We start from the raw sequence: 15,482 nt of genomic DNA on the forward strand, positions 1-15,482 counted from the left end.
GCGCGCCGCACCGGGGCCTCCCCGCCGGGCCTCCCTCTCCTCCCCGCCGCCGCCGCCGAGGGCATCGCAGGCTAAGCCTGTGGGCCGCAGCGGCGGCGGCGGCAGTCTTCCTCGGCCAGCGATCAGATCTGGGTGGCGGCGACCCACTCCGGCCGATTCAAGGGCGGTGGCGCAGGCCGGTGGCGACCAGGGTTGCCGTGCTGGCGGTGGCGACGAAGAGATCACATCGGCGGCTAGTGTGTCCGATCTGGATCCCTTTCGGATCTGGATGGGGCTCGAGCCGTCGTGCGCATCCTTTGTTCCGGCGCGGCAAGCGGCCTCTGGACTAGGCACGCGACACGAGGACGTCGGGGGCTCCGGCCCTGGGCATGGAGGTGGTGGCCATCTTCTTCGCCGGAGGTGGTCGGCTAGATGGTTGTTGATTCTCGCATCCAGTCCCGGCGTAGAGTGGGGAGACGACACTGCCGGTGAAAACCGTGCTATGACTCGGATCATGGCGGGCGATGGCGGCGTTTTCGCGTCGTTATCTTGTTGAAGACATCGCCTCTGCAGCTTCTGTCCACTTGCTTGCGCTGCTCTAGGTGAAAACCTAGATCCGGAGTTTCCGGATCGGACGATGGCGGTGCTTTTGGCGTCGTTTTCCCTCATGGGGGCATCGTTTTTTTGAGCAGCGACTGGATGCAAGACCAGAGGACGGATTCTTTGGTGGAGCGGTGTGACATCTCACTCATTGATGGCGGCGGGTCTCGGCGGCATGGCGTTGTGGTGACTCTGCGTCCGATGCGCAGAGATGGACTCGTGCAGGAGGGTGACGCGGTCTGGCGTCGTGGTGGTGTCGACGGCAGCTAGACCGGGCAAGGTAGATGCAGCAGTACAGCTCTGAAGATGGATTGGTGGCAGGTGGCTGCGGCGGCATCAGACCCGGCAGGCGTCCTGGTTGAGGAGTGCGCCAGACTGGTAGGTGACCCATACCCGGCAGACGTCCTGGTTGGGACCTCGGGTCTTAGATGTTAGGTTTGGCTGCGAGGTCTGTTTGGTACTAGGCCCAGACTATCAGCATCCTTTCATCACTTGGATAGGAGTAGCGACACTTTTGTTGCCTAGACGGTGGCTTCAGTCTTACTGTTGTATGACTTTGTAAGGTCTTATGTGAATAATTAATAAAGTGGCTGCATGCATCGTCCAGATGCAGAGGTCGGGGGTCGTCCTCCATTTATAAAAAAAATAACAAGCAAGAGAAGGAATTATGGGCGACTTTGCCAGCATCAATAGTACGATCTGTTATTGGCCGTGTATGTAAAGCTTCTGATACATTCTCTGTAAGAAGTAGTACAATCTGTTACAAAGGAGTAGGTTACATTACGGAACCAGAAAGGAATTAAGAAAGCTCTGTGGATCTTACATAAGTATACTGTAGCTAACATGTGTAATGCTCAAGCACTATATGACTTGCAATGTGTAATTACTCAAGCACTACAGCTTGAGCATCACAGATCTTCCGTAAGGATGGCAAAATGAGAACCCAACGGTGGCCCAAAATGTCAACACAAAACCGGCAGTTGTGACAACATATAGAACTAGGTCATTGGGCGTCTCTTCCACATCATTCCCCACAGCAGGATCTGGACCGGGAGCAGCACAAGTATTCCCCTGAGTAATATCGTGAAGGTTGGTGTTGGCTAGGTAGCTGTCCATGCTGAATGAACCGAGCTGTCCATAGTTTGGTATGCATCCTGACAAGTTGTTGTATGCCACAGAGAATGCCCCCAATGATGACAATTGATTTAACTGCCAAGGTATTAGTCCACTCAGTTCATTGTGGGAGAGGTCCAAGCTTTCTATCTCCTCCATGCTGCCCAAGGTCGGCGGGATCGGGCCAACAAAGAAATTGTATGACAGGTTAAGGGATTTGACATGGCTTAGGTTCCCTAGGTCCCAGGGAATTTCTCCATGCAACATGTTTGCAGATAAGTCGATTCCAGCCATTGAATCGAAGAAATCGCGACCGTACGTGTAAATATTTCCTTTGGTAGCAAAGGTGAAGCCACTTAAGTCATATCCACCAAAGTACAGTTTACTCTCAGATACTGACTGAAAAATTGCATCGACCCTATCACCTTTGAAAGAGATATTACCAATACATGCTGGCAGAGAACCTGAAAGCTTGTTATGTGAAAAATCAAGTATCCTCAAGTACATGAGTCTGCACAGGGTTGGAGTGATTTGCCCTTCAAACTTATTTCCACCCAGCGAAAGTAGCCTAATGTTGTCAAGGTAACTTACCCAATTGAGGTTGCCCATGAACTGATTGTGTCTCATATCCAAAGCAATCAGACTTGATGTGTTGAAAAGGGGAAAAGAGATATCACCAGATAAGGAGTTCCCAGTAAGATTAAGAAAATTCAGCCCTATGAAGCAACTGTTTGGTACAGATCCTGTAAGGTTGTTGCGCGACAGATCTAAAAGGCGAATGCCTGTGAAGCCACAAATGTGTTGATCAATTTTTCCAGTTATACGGTTTCCAGCAAGATTCAGGACTGACAAAGATGGCAGATCCCAAAATGCCGTATCGAGTTCCCCAGACAGCTCGTTGTCATGCAAATCAATGACCTGTAGAAACTTTCCTGCCAGATCATGAGGCAATGTCCCTTTAAATTTGTTACCATCCAAGCACAATTCATATATATTTGACAGATTATTCATCCCACAAAAAATCGGACCACCAAGCTTGTTGTTTGAGACCTTCAAGATGAATAGCCCGGGAGAATTAGTAAAAACACAAGCTGGAACCTCCCCAGAAAGTTTGTTGTTTGATAGGTCTAAAAATCCCATGGAGCTGATCTCACACATTGACGTTGGTATGTGCCCCAACAAGTCGTTAATACAACCAAGCCTGGAAACATTGAGCTTTTTTCGACAAAGGGTGATTTTTTATTGACTCATAGTGTAGCATCGAGGGATACAATCATAATGAGTACACACCCGGCCTCTGCACAACTAGGATGCACACAGCCAACACAACACACGCACACACACGATCACTTCGGCAAAGAGCAAAGTCATAAAAGACCAAAGCTATGCCTAGGTGGAGAAAAGAAAACCCGATGAATTGAAAGCAACGATAAACGGTATACAGCAGTGACCATCGGCGTCAACCATCTCTTCACAACACAAGGACTATGAGAAAGGCTCTTCAAAAGCGACGCCTCCAGGAAGGGAACGACGTTCAAGCGCCGCCGTCGCCGAATCCAACCACACCAAGGTTAGATCATGGGTTTTCACCCTGAAGATGTTGTCCGAGCCAATTCCGAGCAATGCCCTCATTAGGGTAACGACGCAAAAGAACGCCGCCATTGCGAGATATGACCAACTAGGGTCAAACCTATGGTTTTCACCACGGAGCTCGAGACTAGGTACTAAAGAAGTACCACCCAATCGAAGTAGTCTTGTGTCGTCTCCTCCACCTTCCTCGATCCCAGTAGTTGCATATGCGCACGGTCCTTGTGACGGGGGATGTCCATGCCCGTACGAGCAAGCTGACAAGACGAGACAAGATCTTCTCTCGCCACCATCTAACAAAGACTTTGACGGGGAAGAAGGACTGTCGGCACCACCAAAATCCCGGGATGGGGACACTCTGAAGGCCTACACCATCCTCACAAGTAGCAGCTGTTGACTGATCTGTATCAGACGGCAGCTCCACGAGTTGCCACTACCTCCACCGTCCTTGTCAGTGGACGCAGATCATCCAGGTTGAAGATCTTCAGGTAACCAGTCAAGCCCACAACCACACAGCAGCCTGTGGACCAGATTCACGACCGAACCTGAGGGAACAACCACCATGAGCACTACGCACCAACGCCAAAAATGCACCCATGGAGCAGTGGCCCTAGCATGGATGTGCTCTCAGGTTGGATGCATCGGAGGAAGTCACAGCACAAAACGCAGAAGAGCAACATATGTGCATGCTCCAGTGGTCCTGTCAACGAAGATGACTGCGTTACAAGCGTCCATGATGCCGACCTAATTATCCCAAGCCATGCTTCCGCCAGATACGTGGAGCGCCGGAGCTGCCGCTGCAGCATCAACCTTCACAGCCGCCAGCCGCCATCTGCATCTCGTCGAACACGTTGCCCAAAGATCCACGGGAACAGAACCCCGCCGCCGCCGTCAGCCGCCTGGGCAAGGCCCGATGACGCCGACCGGCGGCGGCGAGGGGAAGGCGCACAGGGACGACGCCGGAAAAAACGGATCGAGCGCCGCCCGAGTCGCCCAGGCAGACGACGCGGGGGCAGTTTTCAGCCCTGGTGGACAAATTTGGCATGCTACGGTTCATGTGTATGTCGATACGGATGAGAGAAGATTGGGTATGCCATATTGAATCCAGGGATCCAGTTAGCGAGTTATTCCCAAGATTTAGATCCCAGTAGCGTTGCTTCCTTAGTAAACAACCAATTTGGCATGCTACACAAGTTATTGTTGGACAAATGAAGCACCTCTAAACGATGTTGTGTGCGCAAAAAATGTGGTTCCGCAATAATGTTCTTGTCAAGGTCACAACCAGAGAGGAGCAGTTGTTTCAATTGGAACGGAGGTGTCCATCCGAAAATATTAATGTCAACAGCTAGGGCCTGAAAGGTCTATCTCTTCTAGTTTTGTGAGGCTTTGAAGCGAAATGAAAGAAAGTCTACCACTCAAATTGTTTTGAGAAAAACGAAGACTCTTAAGCGACAATGAAAGATTGGAAGAAGGATTTATCAGGATTGACCCTCCCAGCAAATTATTTGAGAGATTCAACCGTTCAATATGTGGAAGCGAAAACAAGGATGTTGGAATGTTTCCGCTGAATTGGTTGAAACTCAAATACAACTCTCGTAGGTTCTGAAGATTTCTAGTTTCTGCAAAATAATAAAATCATGTAACAATTAGAAACAATGGCAACATTACTTTCACTGATCTAAGTCGGAATTAAATGCTCATTGTGTACCTCGTTCAGTCGGAAGAGCTCCACTCAACATATTAGACTCTAGATGTAAGACTTCAAGCTGAACTGGTTCTGAAGACACACTAGTAGGAAAATGTCCCTCAAAGTAATTATACGAGAGATCTAGGGAATTCAGCTGAGGAAGTGCAAATAATGACACAGGGAGAGATCCGCTAAACTGGTTGTGACCCAAATTCAAGCTCCTGATGTGTTTAAAAGCTGCAATGCATACAAGTTGTATAATTATTACAGGTGGCAGAAACTGAGGTATGAAACATGAAATCCCTTTTTCCAATGTAAGATTTTTTTTACCTCTAACCGGGAGAGTTCCGTTGAGGCGATTAAAACCGAGATCTAGGACTTCAAGTGAAATTGGCCCTGAGAATGAGCCTATTGAAATATGCCCATCGAAGTCATTGGAGGAGAGATCTAGGATCTTTAGGTGAGGAAGTGCGAATAGCGAAGCTGGGAGGCTTCCGTCCAAGCTATTCCCAGATATGTTCAGTTGTTGCAAGTTTCTGAGATTCTCAACAGCTGCAATGTGTGTAGGCAGTAGGCATGCGAGGCGAGTTTATGAATATGCAATTTTTGACGGCTACCTTAGCACTATACTATAATTAAGCACAAATCTCTACCTGCGTTTGGAAGACCTCCGGTCATGCCGTTACCAGTGAGAGCTAAAACAGCCAGTGAAACAATTTGCCCAATAAATTCCGGGAAACCCCCTCCGAACCAAGTGAAACTGAGGTCGAGATATCGAAGTTTGGCTAGTCCAACTAAACCTGCACGTGTTTTTGTTTGTACAGCAACGAGAATAAGAAGTCATCGCACATACATATATTGTTCTAAAGAAAAGAGAATTTGGAGCACAAACGTACCTTCCAAGGCTAGTGAACATCGATAATTGTATGACAGATCAAGGTATTGAAGGTCATGTAATGCAGAAAACACCGTCGAGTTTGCATACCAACTCCCTTCTGAATTAGTTACACATACATAGGAAAAGTTGAGATGAGACACTCGCTGTGTTGTATTGTTGCATTTCACGCGCTCCCACGAGCAGCAGTCATCACCATCCTCCCCCCATGAATCAAGCGCACTCAGGGAATGCGCTCTTACCAGAGAAGATCGGATGTCAAGTAGAGCAGCCCTCTCCTCCACGAAGCAGGCAGAGGACGAGTGAAGCATGGGCTGCAACAACACAAGTAGTATCAAAGACAATGATCCCCATGGCAAGCAGCTACCCATAGCTAGACTTTGGAAGAGAAATGGTGAGTGGTTTTGCAGTTCTGCAGGCTTTGCTTTTATCTTCCGCTAGCTTCTTCTTACTAACTACAGACAAGAACATGCCAGGAATACGAGACAAGGAGTACAACTTGGCACACACGGTCAGTTTACTAGCTTGCACCGAGTCTTCATCAATCATTCATCCTCCACAATAAACATTGTTTTAAATATATTTTGATGCATCCTTGACCAGGTGGATGGCCAATAGTCGCAGCCGGCATATTTTGCCGGCCGGGACTATTCAAGTTCTAACAAGGACGTCATATGGGGTCCAAGTCCAACAATGTGGACAGGAACACATATGTATCTTGAGAAACTACCAGGCTCATGAAAGGACAGAGTATACATACAACTTCACTAATCATTCATCACCTACAGGAAACCTTGTTGTAAATATATTTCGATGCATTGTTGACCTGCAGGTGGATGTCTAATTTGTCGTAGCCAGCATTAGGTGCCGACTAGACTTTTAAAGTTCTAACAACGTCATCTCGGCCCCAATGGAGACAGGGACGACACACATATCACATACGAGTAGTATGTTTCTTCATCAAACCTAGGCTACCAGGGCCACGAATGTACCAAATATAACTAGAAAACTTGAGCAATGCATATCTAGTACAGTAGTACAGTACTAGCAAATTTACTAACCATATGGAAGATTCAGAAGAGACCAAACAAGATGTACCAGCTGGAGCAGTCGGGAAGAGATTGTGCATTCAAATCTTGAACCGGTTTCATCGTTGAATTCCTCGCATATGATATCTTCAAAACTAGATGTCATGTTGATGGTTTTGACAAACTTTTTTTTCATAAAAAAGACAAAAAACCCGAAGCACGTATTTTCCCTTTTAGGAAGCTGTTTCCGAGAGGCGTCGCGAAGGAATAAAAAAGAAAACATTTTTTTCTGTTTCTGAGAGGCATGGCCTCTCGTGGAAGTAAAACCATGCCACTCGCGGAGGAAAAAATAGAAGAGAAAACACCTTTTTTCCCTTTTCGAGAGGCACGGCCGTGCCTGTCGCCGAAGCAAATCCATGCCTCTCACTGAAGAAAAAAAAAGAGAAAACATATTTTTTTTCATTTGTAAATATCTATATGTAAATTTCGCCGAAACAATATTTCGCGGAGTATATTATAGAACGGAGGGAGTATATGACTCGTGTTGCATCAAGAGAGAGCTCCTATATGATGCACCTTGCCTCAAAATGGTGGCATCCCTCCATGCGGGTCGGCCAATAGTGCTAGCTGCTGTACACAGCGCTGCATCACCCTTTTTTTGCTACGTCTGGTTTTCCGAATTTTCCTAATAAAAAGTTTTCAGTTGGTTTTATTTTTGAGGTTATGAACTTTTTCTTTTCAAAATCGATGAACTTTGTACAAATTTGTGTACTTTTCCAAAATTGATGAACATTTTTTGAAAATATTCATGAACTTTTTTCAATATCTGATGAATTTCTTTCAAAATCAATGAACTTTTTCAAATTAATGAACATTTTCCGGATGCGTGAACTTTTTTTAGAATTTAATGATTTTTTAAACTTTTTTGCGAGCTTTTTGTAAAAGATAACAGTCAACAAGCTGATCAATAGTCCATAGTCCGGTTAACAGTTAACTTTTTTTTTTGAGCGGTCTGTAAACAGTTAACGAGGGACCTGGGACCGAGCGACGAGCGAGCAGAGCGAGTGAGGAGGAGCAACCTACTACGATCGTTCGCTGATGCTTAATGGGCCGGCCCAATCGACCTTCTGCGTTGGCGCCGGCTAAGCAAACTGGTGCAAATGGCGCTGTATAGCTAGGAGTATTTTTTTTCCAGAAGCGCCCTTCTAGGCACTTTATATTCAACTAACAAACATGCCCGTGCATTGCAACGGGAGAGTACATATTTTTTATCCAAGCCATTGTTCTCATTTCGATTCAATTTTGGTTCTGACTCGTAATATTGATGACGTGCACCTACGGTTAGACTCATATAGCGACCGGTCGGTGTCGTTCGGAAATAAGGAGGCCGCGTCTATAAATTAAGTCTATTTAAGAAAACTCATATGTGTCCCCGTCACATGCAACGGATAAAACATAAATTAAGATCCTATGAAACACAAATTAAGATCCTATGTATCGGTTTCAATATTAACGTTCACGGCTATCACAAGAATTGTTCGGATATTTTCAAAATAAATTTTCATGTACTTTTGATGTTCATGAATTTTAAGTGTATGTATATGCTATAAAAAATTTGAAAAAATATTGTGTACTCCGTTGGTAAGCACGCATGTGGATTTGTCAAAAAAAATGTACGCAGGGTCTTTTAACATGGGACATGTACGTAGGTTGCACCCGAAATAGCATTTTTTAAATAGTTAATAGATAAAGTTAACATCATATTCAAATTCTACATATTTTTCTAATCCATTTAATATATAAAAAATAATTGTGTACAATGTTGGTAAATACGCATGTGGATTTCGCCGAAAAAACATACATAAGGTCTTCGATCATGGGATATGTATGTAGGTTGCACCATAAATATCATTTTTAAATAGTTAATAGATAAAAATAAAATCATATTCAAATTCTACACATTTTCGTAATCAATTTACATATATAATATGTTGAAATTGAAGTTAGGGATTAAAAGATATGATTATTTTAAAAATTATTCCAGATGAACTGCGGGTTGATTAACATAAATATTAGGGGGTTTTATGTAAAACTTTAGAAAACGATTCACCCTAACTTAAAGTTGGACTGCGGGTTGATTAGCATAAACGTCAGGTTTTTTTTTGTAAAATGAAAAAACGATTCGTCCTGCCTTAAGGATGGACTGCGGGTTGATTTCAATAAACTGCAAGGGTGTTTTGCAAAAAGGCATGACGGACGACCAGAAACATTTCGTGCTTTATTATTAGGGAAAGATAATGTGACGGTTTACATCTGATTGCACCAAGGCAACCAAAGAAGTAGGGAATACAGTACATCATAAGAAACCACACTGGGTAAGTGGGTATACTAACTAGACCCTCTCTTGCACACCAATGAGCAGCCTCATTGGCTTCCCTCCTCGTGTAGTTGATGCAAAAACCCTGAAAATTTGAGAGATAGGATTTAATCTCTCTAAGAACCTGGCTTCCCATCGACCGACAGTCCCCAGCCTTCCACTCCTCCGTGATAGTTTGGCTGTCAGACTCGATGATGACCTGCCTCCATCCCTTCTCCCTCTCAATTTGTACAACTTCTCTTACTGCCAACTACTACGCACAGAATGAATCCGTAACCCCAGCAAGCTTAGAGCTTCGTGCAAGTAGGAGAGCCCCGTCATGATCCCTTGCCACTAGACCAATGGCGGATGATCCTCCATTCGCATCGACTGCAACATCTGTAATCTTCACCTAGGCACTCTCTGGTGGCTTCCAGCGTACAATCTGCTTTACCTTCTCCCCAAGTGCATTGCATGGGACATTCAGAGCATGGATGAGCTCGTGAACCAGTACATAGACCGGCGTCGTTGGTGCTGTTGTTGCATTTCACACGCTCCCACGAGCAGCAGTCCTCACCATCCTTCCTCCATGAATCAAGTGTCGCGGGGTGAGCCCGCTCTTATCAGAGAAGACTGGATGTCCAGTAGAGCAGCTCTCTCCTCCACGAAGCAGGCAGATGACAAGTGAAGCATGAACTGTAACAAGAAAAATAGTATCAAAGATGATGATCCCCATGGCAAGTAGCTACCCATATCTGATAGTAGTAAGCTTTTCCCTCTCCTGTCTGCGTGCATATAAACTACAGTTGGGCTGTAGGTGCTCAGACTTTGAGGAGAAAATGGTGAGTGTGTTTCTGCCGGTTCTGCACTATTTTGCGAGCTTCTTCGCACCAGCTATAGACAAGGACATGCAAGGAATAAAAGTCTAGGAGCACAGCTTGGCTGAGATTTGGCAGTTTACTTGGACCAAGACTTGAGGAATCAATCATCGTCTTTTTTGACTAAATGCAGACCAAGACTTCTTTCATCGCGATTCCAAGAGGGAAACCGTTGAATTACAAGGAGGGTAGCCAAAGAAACAGAGAAAGAATTAAGAGGCCAGAGGCCTGTTGACCAAAGGCAGCCAGAACACGCTTTCTGGCCGTGTTAATCCACAGATTAGCTTCAAGCAGCAATTTGGCGGAGACAAACAGTCTGGGGAGGGCTCGAGATTGCTCTCAAAGTCCTCTGTCCAACCAGATTCTGGAAAGGGTGAAAGGTCGTCAAGAGCAACCAAGAGAAGGAATTAGTGGCGACTTTGCTAGTTTGAATGCATATGAACCTCCATCATTTGTTGTACGTATATGCTAAGATTCTGAAGAATCAACGGATGAGTTGTGGTTAGGGGTGAAAAGCCACTCCAACCCATGTTAACTTCTGTCTTTGTGTGAGAAGCCCAAGGTCACTCTTTCATTGTAGTTTCTCTCACTGTACTAATCAAGTTCATCTGATACACTCTCAGCAAGAAAAAGTAGAATCTGATACAAAATACAATTCTGTTACATACCAGAAAGTAATTTGAGGAATGCACACTACATAACTGTAATACTGTTTTGCATTACATAACTTGCAGTTTGTAATTGTTTAAGCACTACAGCTCGACTGCTCAAGCACTATTAATAAATGTCGACGTTTCAGATAAGTTCCTTTTTACGGACTATTAGAGATATAAAATAATTTTAGCAAAAAAGGTCAAAAATAGTGGAGTGTCTGATGATCTGAAGGAGGTATGCTGGTGCCACTGGCCATAGAATCAGATTCTTGAAAGGGTCGTCAAGAACAAGCAAGAGAAGGAATTAGCAGCCACTTTACTAGCATGACTGCATGAACCTCTATTATTGCTGCAGATGTAAAGGGTCTGATGCGTTCTCTTTAATAAATAGCACAATCTGTTACAATGTAGTTTACATTACAGAGCAAGAAAGAAATTCAAGGAAGCTCCGTCGATCTTACATTCAAAGTATACATTTATAACATGTAATGCTCAAGTGGTACACAACTGAAGTACGGTTCAGTTACATAACTTGCAATGTGTAATTGCTCAAGCACTACAGCTTAAGCATTACAGATCTTCCATAAGGATGGCAAAATGAGAACCCAATAGTAGCCCAAAATGCAAAAACAAAGCCGACAGCTGTGACCACGTATAGAACTGGGTCACTGCGCATCTCTTCTACATCTTTCCCCGCAGCAGGATCTGGACTGGGAGCAGCACAAGTATTCCCATGAGTAATATTGTGAAGGTTGATGTTGGCTAGGTAGCTGTCCATGTTGAATGAGCTGAGCTGACCAGAGTTTGGTATGCATCCTGACAAGTTGTTGTATGCCACAGAGAACACCCCCAAAGAAGATAGCTGGGTTAACTGCCAAGGTATTGGTCCACTCAGCTCATTGTGGGAGAGGTCCAAGCTTTCTATCTCCCCCATGCCGCCCAAGGTTGTTGGGATCGGACCAACAAAGAAATTGCTGGACAAATTAAGGGATTTGATATGCCTCAGGTTTCCTAGCTCCCAAGGAATTTCTCCATCCAACATGTTTGCAGACAGGTCAATGCCAGCCATTGAAATGAAGAAACTACGACCGTATGTATAGAGATTCCCTTTGGTAGCAAAGGTGAAGTCTTTTAAGACATAGAATGTGTGATAGGATGGACTAGCAATCCCATCAATTGAATGAAGAATTTGGTCATCTGTGTCACCTTTGAAAGATATGTTACCGATACATGCTGGCAGAGAACCTGAAAGCTTGTTATGGGACAAATCAATTATCCTCATGTACATGAGTCTGCACAGGTTTGGAGTGATCTGCCCTTCATACTTATTTCCGCCCAGCGAAAGTAGCCTAATGTTTTCAAGGTAACCTACCCAATTGAGGTTGCCCATGAAATGATTGTGCCTGATGTCCAAAGCAATTAGACTTGATGTGTTGAAAAGAGCAAAAGAGATATCGCTAGATAAGGAGTTCCCAGTAAGGTTAAGAAAATTTAGCACTATGAAGCAACTATTTGGTACAGACCCTGTAAGGTAGTTGCGCGACAGATCTAAAAGGCATATTTCCGTGAAGCCGCAAATGTGTTGATCAATTTTGCCGGTTATATGGTTGCCAGCAAGATTCAGGACTTTCAAACAAGACATATTCCAAAATGATGTATCGAGTTTGCCAGACAACTCGTTATCATGCAAATCAATGACCCTTAGATTCTCTCCTGCCAGATCACGAGGCAATGTCCCTTTAAATTTGTTACCATCCAAACACAATTCACGTATACTGGACAAATTACTCATTCCACTAAAAAGCAGACCACCAAGCTTGTTGTTTGAGACCTTCAAGGTCATTAGCATGGGATAATTAGTAAAAACACAAGCTGGAACTTCCCCAGAAAGGTTGTTGTTTGATAGGTCTAAAACATGCATGCCGCTGATCTCGCACAATGACGTTGGTATGTGCCCAAATAAGTCGTTACTAGAAAAATCTAGAACAAACAAGCCTGGAAACATTGAGCTAAGGTTGGCCGGCAGCTGTCCTGTGATATGGTTCATGTGTATGTTGATAACACTGAGTGAAGATTGGGTATGCCATATTGGGTCCAGAGATCCAGTTAGCGAGTTATTCCCAAGATTTAGATCCTGTAGTCTTGCTTCCTTTGTAAACAACCAATTTGGCATGCTGCCTGACAAGTTGTTGTTGGACAAATCAAGCACCTCTAAATGATGTTGTGTGCGTAAAAAATGTGGTTCTGCAATAATGTTCTTGTCAATGTCACAACCAGAGAGCAGTAGTTGTTTCAATTGTAATGGGGATGTCCATCTGGAAATACTAACGTCAACAACTAGGTTCGAATTGCCTGAAAGGTCTATCTCTTCTAGTTTTGTGAGATTTCCAAGCCAAGTGAAGGAAAATCTACCACTCAAATTGTTTTGGGAAAACCGAAGACTCCTAAGCGAAGGTGAAAGATTCAAAGACCGATTTCTCAGAATCTGTCCTCCCAGGAAATTTTTCGAGAGGTTCAGCCGTTCAATATGTGGAAGCGAAAGCAAGAATGTTGGAATGCTTCCGCTGAATCGGTTGGAACTCAAATACAACTCTCGTAGGTTCTGAAGATTTACAAATTCTGTGGACATAGGAAAGTCATGACGTTAGCAACTCTGGCAACATTACTTTTACTGATATAAACAGGAAATGCTCATTATGTACCTTGTTCAGTCGGAAGAGGTCCACTCAACTTATTATATTCCAGATGTAAGACCTCAAGGGGGACCGGCACCAAAGACAGATTAACAGGAAAACGTCCCTTAAAATTATTATCTGAGAGATCTAGGAACTTGAGATGAGGAAGTGCAAATAATGACACAGGAAGAGATCCGCTAAACTGGTTGCCACCCAAATTCAAGCTCCTGATGTTTTTAAAAGCTGCAATGCATACATGTAGCTAGTATAATTCTTATAGGTAGCAAAAACTGAGGTATGAAACATGAAATCCTTTTTTTCCGGTGTAAGATTGTTTTGTACCTCTAACCGGGAGAGTTCCATTGAGGCGATTAAAACTGAGATCTAGGACTTCAGGTGAAATTGGCCCTGGGGATGAACTAACTGGAATATGCCAACAGAAGTTATTTCTGGAGAGATCTAGGATCTTTAGCTGAGGAAGTGCAAATAGTGAGGCTGGGAGGTCTCCGTTGAATCTATTCCCAGACATATTCAATTGTCGCAAATTCCTAAGATTTTCAACAGCTGCAAAGTGTGTATGGGCGACACGAGACGATTAACTATGGGTATGTAATTTTTTTATATCTACATCAGTACTATAAGAAATATAATTTTGTATTACCTTACCTGCAGCTTGGAGACTTCCGTTCAGGTTGTTATCGTTGAGAGCTAAGACTTCCAGTGAGAAAATTTTCGCAATAAATTCCGGGAAACCCACTCCCAACAGAGTGCCACTGAGGTCGAGATATCGAAGCTTTGATAGTCCGACTAACCCTGCAGGTGTTTTTGTTTGTACAACTAGGAGAATAAGAAGCAACCACGCACGCATATTTTATTATAAGAGAATTTGGAGAACATACGTACCTTCCGAGCTTAGAGAACATTGATAGTTGTATGATAGATCTAGGTACCGAAGCTCATGGAATGCAGAAAACGCTGTCAAGTTCAAATACCAACGATCATCTACATCTGCTGGGAAATATACCAAGCTAAGGTCAAGATGGGACACCCGTTGGGTGCTATTGTTGCATTTCACAAGATCCCATGAGCAGCAGTCATCATCATCCTTCCTCCACGAATCAAGCGAAATCTGGGAATGCGCTCTTATCAGCGAGGACTGGATGTCTAGTAGAGCAGCTCTCTCCTCCACGAAGCAGCCAGAGGACAATTGAAGCATGGACTGTAACAAGAGAAATAGTACTATCAAAGACCATGATCGCCATGGCAGGAAGCTACCCATATCTGACGATGAGTTCTCCTTCTCCGGCCTGCATGCATATGCGCTTCGATTGGTTGGGCTCTCTAATGGCTAGGCCTTGAGACAAAATGGTGAAATGGTGAGTGGTTTTGGCGTTCTGCGTGGGAGGCGTGCATGCTGTTATCTTTCCCCAGCTTCTCTTGTGTTAATTATAGCTAGAGGCGTGCAAATAATACAGTTTCTTTAATACTAGGAGACCAGGACTAGAGTGCAACCACGTTAACTTTACTTAGACCCAGCAGCCTTTGTCACGCGTCGGGAAGTAGGGGGTAAAGTACGTGTATTCAGTGCGTTGCTACTGGTAACTTTGCTGAAAAGGCATGGTTAGGCCGTTGGCAGCACGCACGATACCTCTCAAAACCATTTATGCAAGTTTTCCATCACCATCGACCATCATCACCATCGTCACCATTTGGTGCTCAGACATGTCTCCGCCTCGACGACCACCGGCGGCTGCCACATTCTAAAGATCAACAATTATTTGCAAACCGTTAAAAAACAATCAACATTGACGGTTCGGCGGTCCAACAATCAACGCGTTTCCAGAGCGCCTGACATGTCGGATCGCTTCTGCTGGGCATAGGAGCATGTCGCCATCTTCTCGGTCCGCTAGGCTTATTTTGTGTTCTTGATGGAAAGAGCACAATGGCCTTTTCACAAGCTTATTTGGCACGCCCACGCCCTCCTTAAATTCAAGCTCTTGCCTCCAAGGCTGCCCTTGTTGATGACGGTAC

The 15,482-nt window shown here is 44.5% G+C and overlaps 1 protein-coding gene and 1 pseudogene across 1 annotated transcript; both read right to left on the minus strand.

The window, feature by feature from the left end:
• Positions 1-1,455: 1,455 nt before the first annotated feature.
• On the minus strand, positions 1,456-6,215 carry LOC123050382 (receptor-like protein 13; annotated as a pseudogene).
• A 5,062-nt stretch (positions 6,216-11,277) lies between these two features.
• On the minus strand, positions 11,278-14,713 carry LOC123050383 (receptor-like protein 45). The gene is made up of 5 exons (XM_044473185.1): positions 14,593-14,713; positions 14,118-14,258; positions 13,794-14,015; positions 13,479-13,694; positions 11,278-13,395 (listed from the first exon to the last, which is right to left on the minus strand). The coding sequence occupies exons 1-5, from the start codon at positions 14,711-14,713 to the stop codon at positions 11,333-11,335; spliced, it is 2,763 nt and encodes a 920-aa protein (XP_044329120.1). The 3' UTR covers positions 11,278-11,332.
• Between the last annotated feature and the right edge of the window lie 769 nt (positions 14,714-15,482).

This window comes from Triticum aestivum, chromosome 2D (genome assembly GCF_018294505.1).
Source record: "Triticum aestivum cultivar Chinese Spring chromosome 2D, IWGSC CS RefSeq v2.1, whole genome shotgun sequence".
Lineage (NCBI taxonomy): Eukaryota > Viridiplantae > Streptophyta > Magnoliopsida > Poales > Poaceae > Triticum > Triticum aestivum.